Raw genomic sequence first — 11,565 nt, 5'->3', positions numbered from 1 at the left:
ACTGGGAAGTGCTTTGCAGCAAGATGTATTAATTTAGGTCCTGAATGAAAGTCAAAAGGGTGGGAGAAAAGATTCGGCAGCAGGACTATTCCTTTGTCCTCTGCAAAGTGTTCTTAGGTACATCCTGCATTGTTATCCCTCCGGATCATTTGGAAAGACACGGGTGATCCAAATACAATCACCACCCCATTTCTTGTGCAATCAAGGAAAACCCCCCAGGCTTTGACTTACAGGAAGCGCTGAGGTTGAGTAACTGCTACAAAATTATTTTGACATGTCCCAGCTCTGCAAACAGCCAGGGATCAGTTCTTGTCTTTTCCAAGGAACTGAGGGACAGGCTGCAGACAGCCAGGTGAGCTGGACAGGTGGTGGCAGAATTTCCTTAGGAAAAGACCTTGGGGATCATGGAGTCCAAGTGTGAAGTCACCCTGTCCCCAGGTGTCACATCCACACATGGAGGGTTCATGGCCAGCACTCACCAGGGTTGCTGTAGTCCCCACACACTGGGAGGAAATCAAAAGTTTGAAAGAGTTTGGAAGATAAAACCCTAATTTTAAACTTGAAAGTCGAGTTTTGGATATCTTCATGTCCCCAAAGATCCAGAGAGGTGTTTCCTAGGCTATTCAAAAGGTGACACCCTTGCTAGAAATGAGGGCAGAGGTAAAGTTTGAATTCTATTCTCAGAACTGCAGGCTCAGGTGCACACCAAGGTCCCTCAGCTCTGCCCCATCACACAGCAGGAACGTGAGGGAAGGGAAAAATGGAAATATTTTTAGCAGGCTGCTCAGGAAACACCCTAATAAATAGCTGTACTTAATTAGACACTGGTGGATAGGTGTGTCTGGTTTAACAAACCTGAGGCCTCTGCCTTTGTCCAGGTGAGCTGAGAATGATGAAGTGATGCAGCATGGCAGGGTTGGAAGCACTGAGCCCTTTCACAGCCAGGCAGGGCAGGGAACAGAAACAGCATCAGGAACAGGAAAGCCACAGATGAGGAGAGAAGCAGAAGGGGTTTGTGAATTCTGTCACGTTTGGCCACAAGGATAAAGCACTGAAATCAACATTCACCTTCAGAACCTCACACAGGCTTTGTATTCAATTTAATTTAATTTGTATTTAAACTAAATAACACCCTAAAAACTGGGCACATTATGGAAAAGGGATGGAAATTATTATCCCTTTCTTGTCCATATAAACTCCCAGTTCTTATCACGTGGATTCAGTAACAGAACTTTACACTGTAAACAGCCACAAAAATAAACACTGCAGGTGTACAATGGCCTCTGCAAAAACCTGTGGGACAGAGGTGGAAAGGCCACCACTCTTCCACCTGTTTCCCACATCAGGTGAGAGAAGTTGGTGGTGCAGAGGGCAAAGCTGAGGAGCTCCTGCTCAGCCCAGGCTGCAGCAGGACATGTGCTGATCCTTTTTTTCCCATCCAAGGCCAGTAAGAACAACAGACCAGCATAAAACCCAGTGACTTCTATTTTAAGAAGGAATTAAGCAGGATTTTTAAGGAAATAGGTGCATTGCTTGCAGCAGGTATTAAGCCAGTCAGGTGCACAGCACTAAGTTTTAATGTCTAGAGTTGTAACAAGCTCAAGTTACCCGACCAGAAAAACAAACCTCAAACCCCAGGAACCTCAGGGAGGGCTTTCAGGCAGGAAGCTCTCAGCAAAAAGGTATTTGGCTCTTTTTCAGGAGCTGGGGATTTTCTCAGCCTCTGGCTCGTGCACCTTTGTACAGTCAGGTGTGCACTGGAGGGGAGAGGTGCTGCTGCTGTCACTCTGTCCTGTGTCACACATGCGCAGGGCTCCAAGCAGCTCCCAGCCCAGGGAAGGCAGGACAGGAGCTCAGCTCTGAGCAACAAATCCAACCTGGCCTGGCAAGAAAGCGTTCAGCTCTCGTAAAAGGTGATTCACCTGCAAACAGGAGCAGCTGCCTGCTCTTGCAGCCCAGCCTGCAGAGTTATTCATGAAGCCATTTCTGATCCTCCTGGCTGGAGTTTCAGTGGTCGGTAAGTCCTGAGCTCTCCTCTGCTGTCGCTGATTGTGGTGTTTCTGTTTGATCCTGGACTTCAATCCTATTTCCTGAATATTTCCTATTTCACCTAGAGCATGAGCTGCTGCCTGAGTTCACTTGGGTGTCGATCTCTCCTTGTAGTAACTCCCATGGGTGGCTGGTGCTCGGCACTTGAGGGATCAGTAGGGAGAGGAAAAGATTCCTTCCCTTCAAAGGGTTTGTTGTTGTGTTACAACCCAAATCCTACAGGAGTGAAGGAAATTCACTGGTATCAGGGGGCTTTGGATCAGTCTCCTCGTGTCTTAACCAAAGGCACAAATGAATACGAGTCCTGATTTTAAGAGGTACAAACAACTAATGTAATCTTAAAATGAGGGAGTTGTCATAGAGTGGTTGGGCTGGAAGGGACTTAAAGCTCATCTCATCCCACCCCCAGGGACACCTTCCACCATCCCAGGGTGCTCCAAGTCCCGACCAACCTGGCCTTGGGCACTTCCAGAGATGGGGCAGCCCCAGCTTCTCTGGCTCCTCACTCTCCCAGGGAACAATTTCTCCCTCTAAAAGCCATTTAATCCTACTCCAGATGTGACAAGCTCACTGCTGGGTGAATGAAGGATAAACTTGCTCTTTTTCCAGACACCAGCTTTTCAGCATTCAGCCTTGTCATTCATCTGCTCCTGTCTGGGATCTGTGGAACTCCTGGGCCCAAGGGATGTTACACAGTGAAATATCCTGGTTTTCCCCTACCCACACCTGACTGTGCCTGCTGCTTTGCATAACAGTGTTCTGGCATGGATAAATGTGGGAACACACAGATTTCCTACTCCTGATAAGACCAGGGTATTTGTGACTCAGTTTTCAGGGTGCTCAGACAGGGAATCCCACTCCTTCATACCCACACTGCTGCCTCCTGCTGAGCCTGGAATGAGCAGAGGCAAATGTAGAGCTGAGGATGAAGTCAGGAGGAGATTTGGAGCCCATTTCTGCACCACTTCCCTGCCCAAATGCCACACTCAGGACTGAGAAGGGATCTGTGCCATTCAGCCAGTGAGTTTGAACCGCTCACACTCAGTTCTGGCCCATGGGGGGAAAGCTTGGAGAGAGAATCCAGGTGGGATTTAGTCCCTGTTTGATGTGACCTTGTCTAAATCATCCTCATCCCAGTGCTCAGTTTGCCCATCTGTGCTATTTTCATTTGTTCACCCCACTTTTTCACAAGGGGCCTCATTGTTCACTGCAGGCTGAAGCCCTCACGTGCCCCAGATGTTAATCAGTGCCACAAACCAAGAGAATAATATATAAATTATTTATCTTTGAGGATCTGCCTATAATTTGAATTCAGAGTTTAAAGATCAGTTAGAAACTCTTGTGGATCAGCCTTGGGGAAATTTTGCACTGTGTTTTCTCATGATAAGAGACAAAATCCTCGAGGAGGTTTCTGCAGGGCCACAGTGGGATCCTGCTGTCCAGGGATGTGTTTTCTGTGACATTCCTGTTGTCCCAGGGAAGAGGAGCAGGGCTCAGAAAGCAGGGAGCTGGCTGAATTGTTTGCTGGCACCCTGACACACCCAGGCCAGAGTCCAGACATCGGCTGTCGCCTGTACAGGCAATTTCCATCCAATAAATCATGGAGCACGAGAGGAGAACGAGCCACATCTTCAGGGAGGTGGCACTGAGCTCTGCATGTCACTTCCTTGAGCAGGGGCAGAAAGCAGAGACATTCACAGATGGGATTCTGGGCTTGAAAACAGGTTATTGATATTATTTTACCACCCATTTAATGGGTCTTAAAGAAACATGACTAGAAATTCAAGGATTCTCTTTCTGATTCGAGTTTTTGAGGCTTTGCTGTATAAATTCCTGAGTTTCATTTCTTTGGGATGAGTCAGTCTGTGTGCAAGAGTGTGACTGTTCTGCTCAAGCTCCTTTTCAGCCCAGCTTCAGCAAAACACCACAAGATCCGTTTTGATCTGAGGGCTGAGATGTCAGAAAGTGCTTTTTAAAACCAGTTTCTCTGTTCCTTCAGGTATTGTGGCTACAGAGAGACCATCATGTCTGAAACGTGCAGCATTTACTTCCACAAACTTTGAGAACATCCTGACGTGGGAAACAGAGGCAGATATTCCTCCTGGCACTGTGTTTGATGTCCAATACAAACAGTATGTGAAGTTTGCTTCTTTTGGGCTGTTTTTAGGGGTCTCAGAGAGACAGAAAAGTTGATTTTGCTGTTTCTCCTGCCTGTATTATGGTTCTGCTCAGAGAAGAGCTCAGTGAAGGACAGGATTATTCAAAGTGGGAGATGATGCTCGTTTAAACAAATATTTTACATCTTGGGTTGCTTTGTTCCATGAGCTCTCCTCTGCTGTCACTGATTGTGGTGTTTCTGTTTGATCCTGGAGTCTGGGCTTCAATCCTATTTCCTGAATTATCACCTAGAGAATGAGCAGCTCTTGCCTGTAGCAACTTCCTCCTCTCTATTCTGTTTTCCTGCAGTCCTGTTCAACCAAACAACCCCAAACTCTTTTTTTATCCTCAGGTATGGAGAGAAATCCTGGCTCACCAAGCTTGAGTGCCAGAGCATCACCCAGCTCTTCTGCAACCTCAGCCAGGAGACAGAGAACTTCACGGAGCATTTCTACGGGCGGGTGAGGGCCAGGGGCTGCTCCCCGAGCTGGGTGCGCTCCGAGAGGTTCGAGCCCCGCAAAGAGAGTAGGTACCACTGCAAGAACCACCAAATCCTCCTTCCCAGCACCTGCAGGGCAGCATTTCCTCACATTTCAGCCTTGCAAAGCTCTGTGCCTGGTGGGGAGGGAGTGAAGGCCTGGAGGTAAAGATGGGAAGGGTTTCAGCTGAGATCTGACCCTAAAGTGGGATCAGAGGAGAAAGGAAAAGCCAGGTGTGATGGGAGGAGAGCTGCTGGTGAGAGGAATAAAGAAATGAGTAAGGGACATGAGGACAGAGAGTCCCAGGAGCTGTGAAATGGGAACATTGGGATGAGCATCCCTTCCAATGGATATTTTGTGTCCCAGCTCCAAAGTGAGCCCTGACACAACGCAGCCTTTGGGGGCCTCACTGGCTCTGTGGCTAAAATCTCCCCACTGAAAAATCAAGAATAATTCAAAGTGGCATCAGCAGCCAGTGGTTGTGAAGAGCCTTCAGACCTTTGGAGCAAAAAAAGCTGTGAAAACTTGGATTAAACCCTTTGCAGTGGTGGGTGGTCACCAGAGACAAGTGCAGGCACAAAAGCCCTGTAAATCTGGTGTGGGATGGGAGCTGGGATTTGGGCAGCTGTTACCTGAGTGCCTGTGGTGGATTTCACCCCTCACACACACAGGGATGTGGAACATGGAGCTGGAAAAGCCTGGGATGAGAATTCCTGGGGACAAACACTGTAAATGTACAGAACCCCAAAACCACCTCTGTCTCCAGCAGCCTGACTTCTGCCACGCTCATCCAGCTCACACACCTTTTTGTACCAACAGAAATAACAATTTCAGTCAGTCTGAAATTTTACCACCCATTTAATGGCTCTTAAAGAAACCTGACTAGAAATTCAAGGATTCTCTTTCTGATTTGAACTTCTGCTCACGCTCATCCAGCTCACACACCTTTTTGTACCAACAGAAATAACAATTTCAGTGAGTCTGAAATTTTACCACCCATTTAATGGCTCTTAAAGAAACCTGACTAGAAATTCAAGGATTCTCTTTCTGATTTGAACTTCTGCTCACGCTCATCCAGCTCACACACCTTTTTGTACCAACAGAAATAACAATTTCAGTCAGTCTGGGCTGTGTTTAAGATATCAGATGATATTAACACTGCCTGTTCTGCCCTTCCCAGCCATCATAGGGGCACCACAAGTGGAATATATTCCCTATGTACGCTCCATAAAGTTCCTGATCCGGCCCCCCTTTACCCCCCTGCGGGGTGAGGATGACGAGCAGCTCACCGTGGAGGACATTTACAGCAAATTTGGGACTGTGGATTATCACCTGACAATATTCAACCAGAGGACACAGCAGCAGGTAAAGCACAACCTGGGCCACTGGGATGCTGTAAATCCCATTTCAGATGAGCTGGAGAAGGATCTTATTTTATACAGGATGGGGGAGATTTCTGATGTACAAGGGAAATCTTCTTCATCATCAGATGTTCTGATTTACAAGGGAAAATCTTGGAGTTTTTGATTCTCAGGACAATGGGAACTTTAAACTTTCTTCTTAAATTCTGGGAAAAAAAGGACTTGCCTAGAGTAGTGTCTAAATATCAAAAAGTAAAACCACTGGTGATTAAAAATGACTTAAGTAGTTCAAGTCTTAAGAAACTGAAATGCAAAATTAAATACAGAAATAATCGACAAAATAATATAAATATGATTCAGAAAAAATCAGAGTTCCATACATACAGAACAATTAGAGCCCTGTAAGACCTCATTAGTAAATAATATTTTATGCTTAATTTTGCAATCTGAATTGAAGAAATTCAATTTTCCCCTTAAGAAGATTTTACCTTTCTTTTCAACAGTGGACAAAGAATGAGCACAGCAAAGAATTTGAAGTTTCCAACTTGGACCCAGACACTGAATACAATGGGACAGTTTACATCTGTCTGCTGCAGAGAAGGAGCAAACCTCAGGTGTTTTGGGTCAAAACACTGTCAGGTGAGGCTGTTAACTCTGCTGAAAGTTGAAAAGTCTAGCTGGGATATTGGATACACAAAACACATTGATTTTCAGCACAGAACGTTTGAATAATTTAAAAATTCATTCCAGTGATACCAAACCTGTGACATCACCTAGCTAAGTGTGACATTTTTCTAATCCAGCTCTTTTCCCACTTGTTCTTTCCCCAGATAAAACGTGGATTTTCTACTGTTTGGTGGCCCTGGCGTTCTGTGCTGGGCTGGTGTTTGCTGCCAGCACTTATGTGACTTACAAATACATCAAACAGCGCAGTGCCCAGCCCAGAGCCCTGGTGAGTGCCCTGCAGCCACTGCAGCTCAGCTTGGAAATCACCAATCACCACTGCCTGGGGCTGGGAGGGAGCTGAAAGATCATTTAATCCATGCCCTGCTATGGGGTCCACATCTCCCACCATCCCAGGCTGCTCCAAGCCCATCCTTGGGCACTGCCAGGGATCTCTGTGTCACTCTCTGAGTAAAGCATTTCTCCCCAGTATCCAATCCAAACCCACCCTCCTTCTTTTAAAGGGTTAATAAAAACCCTTTACTACTTCATAAGTAGTATGAACTACTACTTCACACTTCAGGGTGCTCAGAACCTTCCCCAAACTGAGCCCCTCAGCTTAGGCATCCTAAATCCCCAGCTCCCCTTGAAACCCTGGGATTCTCACCTATCCCCCACAGCAAGAATTGGGTTTTCATGCTAATGAGCTCAAGGATTTTCATTTCCATGCTGCAGGGTTTAGGCCAAATCTTGCAAAAGCGAAAGCAGGAGATTTTCTTCCTCATATTTCAGGACTGCTGAGTTGATACACAATGAGAAATGGCTGTATGCCTGTGAATAGTCATTCTCCAGGAACAAAAAGGAAGTTATTTTGTGAGCAGAGCAGGTCCCTGGTGGCTGTTACTGGCTCTTACTGACCCTTCTCCAAAGAAAATGTTAGAGAAATGTTAGAGTAACTAAAGCAAACCTTCAAGGTCACAGCTTCTTGTTAATAACTGGTGCTTTTTTATCTGCTCCACCAGGACTTCAGAGGGATTCCATCATTCCAGCCTCTCACACTGACAGTGGAGCACATCATAAAGCCCCTGAGCTTACCCAAACCTTGCCTTTCCATCCCTGAAGTGCAGCTGGCGCAGATGAGCCAAGATTTGGACAGGACCCTGGAGCCAGCAGGGCTTTTCTGTCCCTACCACCAGCAGGAGGATGTTCCAGCATTCCCACTGTCCCCTCAGCCTTTCCAGGTGGAATTCCCAGCTCTGACTGCTTACACTCCTCAGAGAGCAGAGCAGAATGTTCCTGCAGCCCCGGGCAGCAGCAGCCTGGCCATGACCTACGGGCTGTGTGTGCCAGGCACGGCCCACGCCAACCACGGCTCGCAGAGGCTCGAGGAAATGTCACCAGATCGTTCTGGGGATGGAAAACTCCAAACCCAAGGGCTGGGAAAGAGCTGCAACCACTGGGATTACAAAGAGCAGCAGGCAAAGGTGGCCCTGTGGAAGAGCAGGGACACACTGGAGTCGGTGATCCAGGGGAGCCCTGGGCAGAGGCAGCTGCTGATACAGAGCGAGGGGCTGGAAAAGGCAGAGCGTGTGTCCCAGCTGTCCCTGTCCTTGCTGGAACAGGGAGGATGCTACAGACAACAGGCAGAGCGTGTGTCCCAGCTGTCCCTGTCCTTGCTGGAACAGGGAGGATGCTACAGACAACAGGCAGAGCGTGTGTCCCAGCTGTCCCTGTCCTTGCTGGAACAGGGAGGATGCTACAGACAACAGGCAGAGCGTGTGTCCCAGCTGTCCCTGTCCTTGCTGGAACAGGGAGGATGCTACAGACAACAGGCAGAGCGTGTGTCCCAGCTGTCCCTGTCCTTGCTGGAACAGGGAGGATGCTACAGACAACAGGCAGAGCTGCCCCTGCTGCTGTCTGCAGGGAAAACTGCCCCAGACTTTGTGGCAGAGGAGGAGCTGCTGGCACCGCTGTCAGCAGCCCTGCTTCTCTCGGTGAGGACTGGGAATGACATCCCTGGAGAGAAGCACACGGAGCAGTGGGTGCTGCCAGAGCCATTCCCACATCCTGCAAGCAAAGCACAGCTCCCAGAGACTGCGGGCATGGAAATGTTCCCAGCAGAAAAGGAGCTGAGCTGCACAGAACTGAGCGTGTCCCCAGCCAGCAGCTCCGGCTGGGACAGGGGAACTCCTCTCACCATGCTCTTCAAAGATCTGGACTTGAAAGTGCAGTGGGATGAGGAGGATAGCACAGAATTTTATTAGGTATTAAAATCCAGATGATTTCTGGACGTTTTCTTGCATGAAATGGAAACAATGCAAAACCACAGCTGATCCTGGCTGTATTAACACAGCTCAGACTGTTCTGTGATGGAGTTTGGTGCCTTTACTGATAGAATTACTCCTTGTTACACTGCAATACTGTACCTTTGCACTCAAACAACAGGTCTTTATTTCTTGCATATTCTCAAATTTATTATGGATTACTTTAAAAGATCAGTTAAGATTCAGTTCCCAATCTCAAATTCAGTTTACTGAAAAATTAGCAAAGTTCACAACAGAAACCATGTTTGCTCTTTACCAACACCAAAGATTGAGGGCTAAGATGTACCCCTCCCTTTGAAGAAATTCAGGTATGCAAACTTAGAAGTATTTATTGTACCACAGTAGAGCAAAAGGAGTAAATAGCTATTGGTGTTCTACCCTTGGATAAATTACTTGCAAAAAAAGGATTCCACTTCCCTGGACTTTGCCTGTAAAGGAGTCCTTGAAACTGGCTAACAGCTCCTGATACAGCAGTTCTGTGAAATATGTCCCTGTCCCCTGTGGTTTTTAATACCTGTACAAAGATAAAGTCTTTTTTAATACTTGTACAAAGATAAAGCCTTTTTTAATACCTGTGTAAAGATAAAGCTTTTTTCATCTCTGCAACAGATTAATGCAGTCTTGGCCCAACTCTGAGATTTCTCAGCTGCTGCTCCTTTCTTTCTCTGCAATAGTCACATATTCTCTTCCTCCCCTGAGATCCCCAGGGATGAAGCTCCTGGGATCACATTCCAGACAGGCAGGGATGTGAGGATTGGCAGCATTCCCAGTTCAACCCTCAATCTCAATTTATCCCAATCCCAATCCATGCACTCAGCAATCCACAAAGGAGACCAGGGAGGTCTGGAGCTCTTCCTCTCACTCCCCATAAGGAACCTGCTCCATGTTCCATGCCAGAGCTGCCATGACCAATTTCTTGGGAGTTAAAACCCTTGGAAGACTTGGACCTCCACCAAAAGCAAGCTAAATTCTAATTCAGGGGCCAGAGGAGGTGATTATTTCTCATCCAGAAGAAAACACAGTTCAGGCTGTTCATTTCCACTGCTGTGGTGAAAAAATGTGTCTGAGGACATTGGTTTTAGAGAAGTGAAAGCATTTAGAGGAATAAACAAGGTTTGACTGGTATGGGGAAGGATTTACTCAAAGATACCAATGCTGACCAGAAGTCAAATTCAGCTGTTCCCACTCCAAGTGCACTTGGGGGTTTTCTCAGCCTAGAAAAGCTGCAGCTGAAGGCTAAATTCCACTTGCTTTGAGGTGATTTTGCAAATAAGCCATAGGCTCATGAAGTGAAGATTTTGATGATTCAACCCAGGGTTAAAGGAATAGAAACTTTACAGGCCAAGGTTCAGCTGTGAGCTGCAGCACCAACAGCTGATGAAGGACCACAGCCCAGTGAGGCCAAAAGGCCAAAATTCCAAGTGTGGTAAAGAAGTGTCAGGGTATCAAAGACTGAAATAAATGCATGGCTTGGGCAGTGACCAGCAGGACATTTCCAGGGAGCTCCCTCCCTACCATTCACTACCAAAGGGTTTGTGGAATGTCCTTTGATCTGTTTCCTCTGCTCTGTGCCCCAAAAAACAACACACAGAGAAATGCTGCAGCTCCTGGAGTTGTTCCCAAAGACAGGGAGACCCCAGGGGTAACATTTTTTTTCTACTAAACTCCCCTGGAGAGGCATTTAAAGCCATTAATGCAAATTACCTTATTCAGAGTTGCCTGTGGGCTGCATAACTTGTGTCAACAACATTCCCAGTGATGCTACCCAGGGAATAATCAAATGCCACAATACCAACATTTTGGATTGTGTTGTGAAACACAAGCCCCAGCACAGGATGAGTATGGGCAGAGTTGTGTGGAAGGGATGGGGGCCTTGGGAGAGCATTTGAGTCTGCTGCTAAAATAATGTTATTTTCTATTTTTAAAAGCCTTTCCAAACCACCCTGCAGAACCCCCACCACAGGGTGTGATCATGCCCAGACTGTAATAAATGTATCCTCCTGCTGGAGGACAGCTGGGAACTGAGGGAAGTCTGGGAATGGATTTTTAGAATGCACATAGGTGCCAAAAGATGCAAAGAGTCCCTGAGCTGGGACATCCATCTCTCCTTCAGGCCCTTAAATATCTTCAGGGCTGCATTACCCCTGGCTGAACAGAAGGCAGGAATGATTCCAGCCCCATCAGATCCTCTCCCAGAAGCTGCAGTGCCCAGGGATCACAGGCAGGAGAGCCCTGTCCTACAGAGGGACTGACTGCAATATCTTCAACTTCCTTCTCTAGTCATGGCTTAGTCAATATTGATCTTTGAGGCTTGGATCTTCTGAGCAGAGGGAGATTGATTCTTGTCTCATGAGTCACCTCCTAAATTTAACACACAGATCATCCCTTCTCAAGCTATTTCCCTTTGGAAAAGCTTGGAGAGAAATGTTGATGCAGTTGAATTTTATTGGATCAAGGAACACGTCATCCCTGCTGACCTCATTGCCTTCCTCTGCTCAGAACCAACCGGATCCATTTGTGTCAAACAGCAGC

The 11,565-nt window shown here is 47.0% G+C and overlaps 1 protein-coding gene across 2 annotated transcripts; it reads left to right on the top strand.

Moving 5' to 3' along the window:
* Positions 1-1,798: 1,798 nt before the first annotated feature.
* IL22RA1 (interleukin 22 receptor subunit alpha 1) lies at positions 1,799-9,568 on the top strand. 2 transcript variants are annotated; one of them, XM_058856530.1, is made up of 7 exons: positions 1,799-2,017; positions 4,049-4,181; positions 4,559-4,731; positions 5,866-6,050; positions 6,550-6,685; positions 6,877-6,998; positions 7,732-9,568. In XM_058856530.1, exons 1-7 carry the CDS (start codon positions 1,975-1,977, stop codon positions 8,971-8,973), a joined length of 2,034 nt encoding a protein of 677 aa, XP_058712513.1. In that variant the 5' UTR covers positions 1,799-1,974; the 3' UTR covers positions 8,974-9,568. The 2 variants fall into 2 exon arrangements, with proteins under 2 accessions (XP_058712513.1, XP_058712514.1); XM_058856531.1 differs by lacking the exon at positions 1,799-2,017 and adding an exon at positions 2,988-3,069.
* The last annotated feature ends 1,997 nt before the right edge of the window (positions 9,569-11,565 follow it).

This window comes from Poecile atricapillus, chromosome 24 (assembly GCF_030490865.1).
Source record: "Poecile atricapillus isolate bPoeAtr1 chromosome 24, bPoeAtr1.hap1, whole genome shotgun sequence".
Classification (NCBI taxonomy): domain Eukaryota; kingdom Metazoa; phylum Chordata; class Aves; order Passeriformes; family Paridae; genus Poecile; species Poecile atricapillus.
The sequence above is the reverse complement of the archived record's forward strand: the minus strand, read 5'-3'. Positions and strand labels throughout refer to the sequence as shown.

Excerpts from the sequence above, each read along its gene's own strand:
- IL22RA1 (XM_058856530.1), top strand. The coding sequence starts at position 1,975 with ATGAAGCCATTTCTGATCCTCCTGGCTGGAGTTTCAGTGGTCG. Across the intron at positions 6,051-6,549 it reads ACCAGAGGACACAGCAGCAG|TGGACAAAGAATGAGCACAG; the intron begins GTAAAGCACAAC and ends TCTTTTCAACAG. Across the intron at positions 6,999-7,731 it reads GTGCCCAGCCCAGAGCCCTG|GACTTCAGAGGGATTCCATC; the intron begins GTGAGTGCCCTG and ends CTGCTCCACCAG.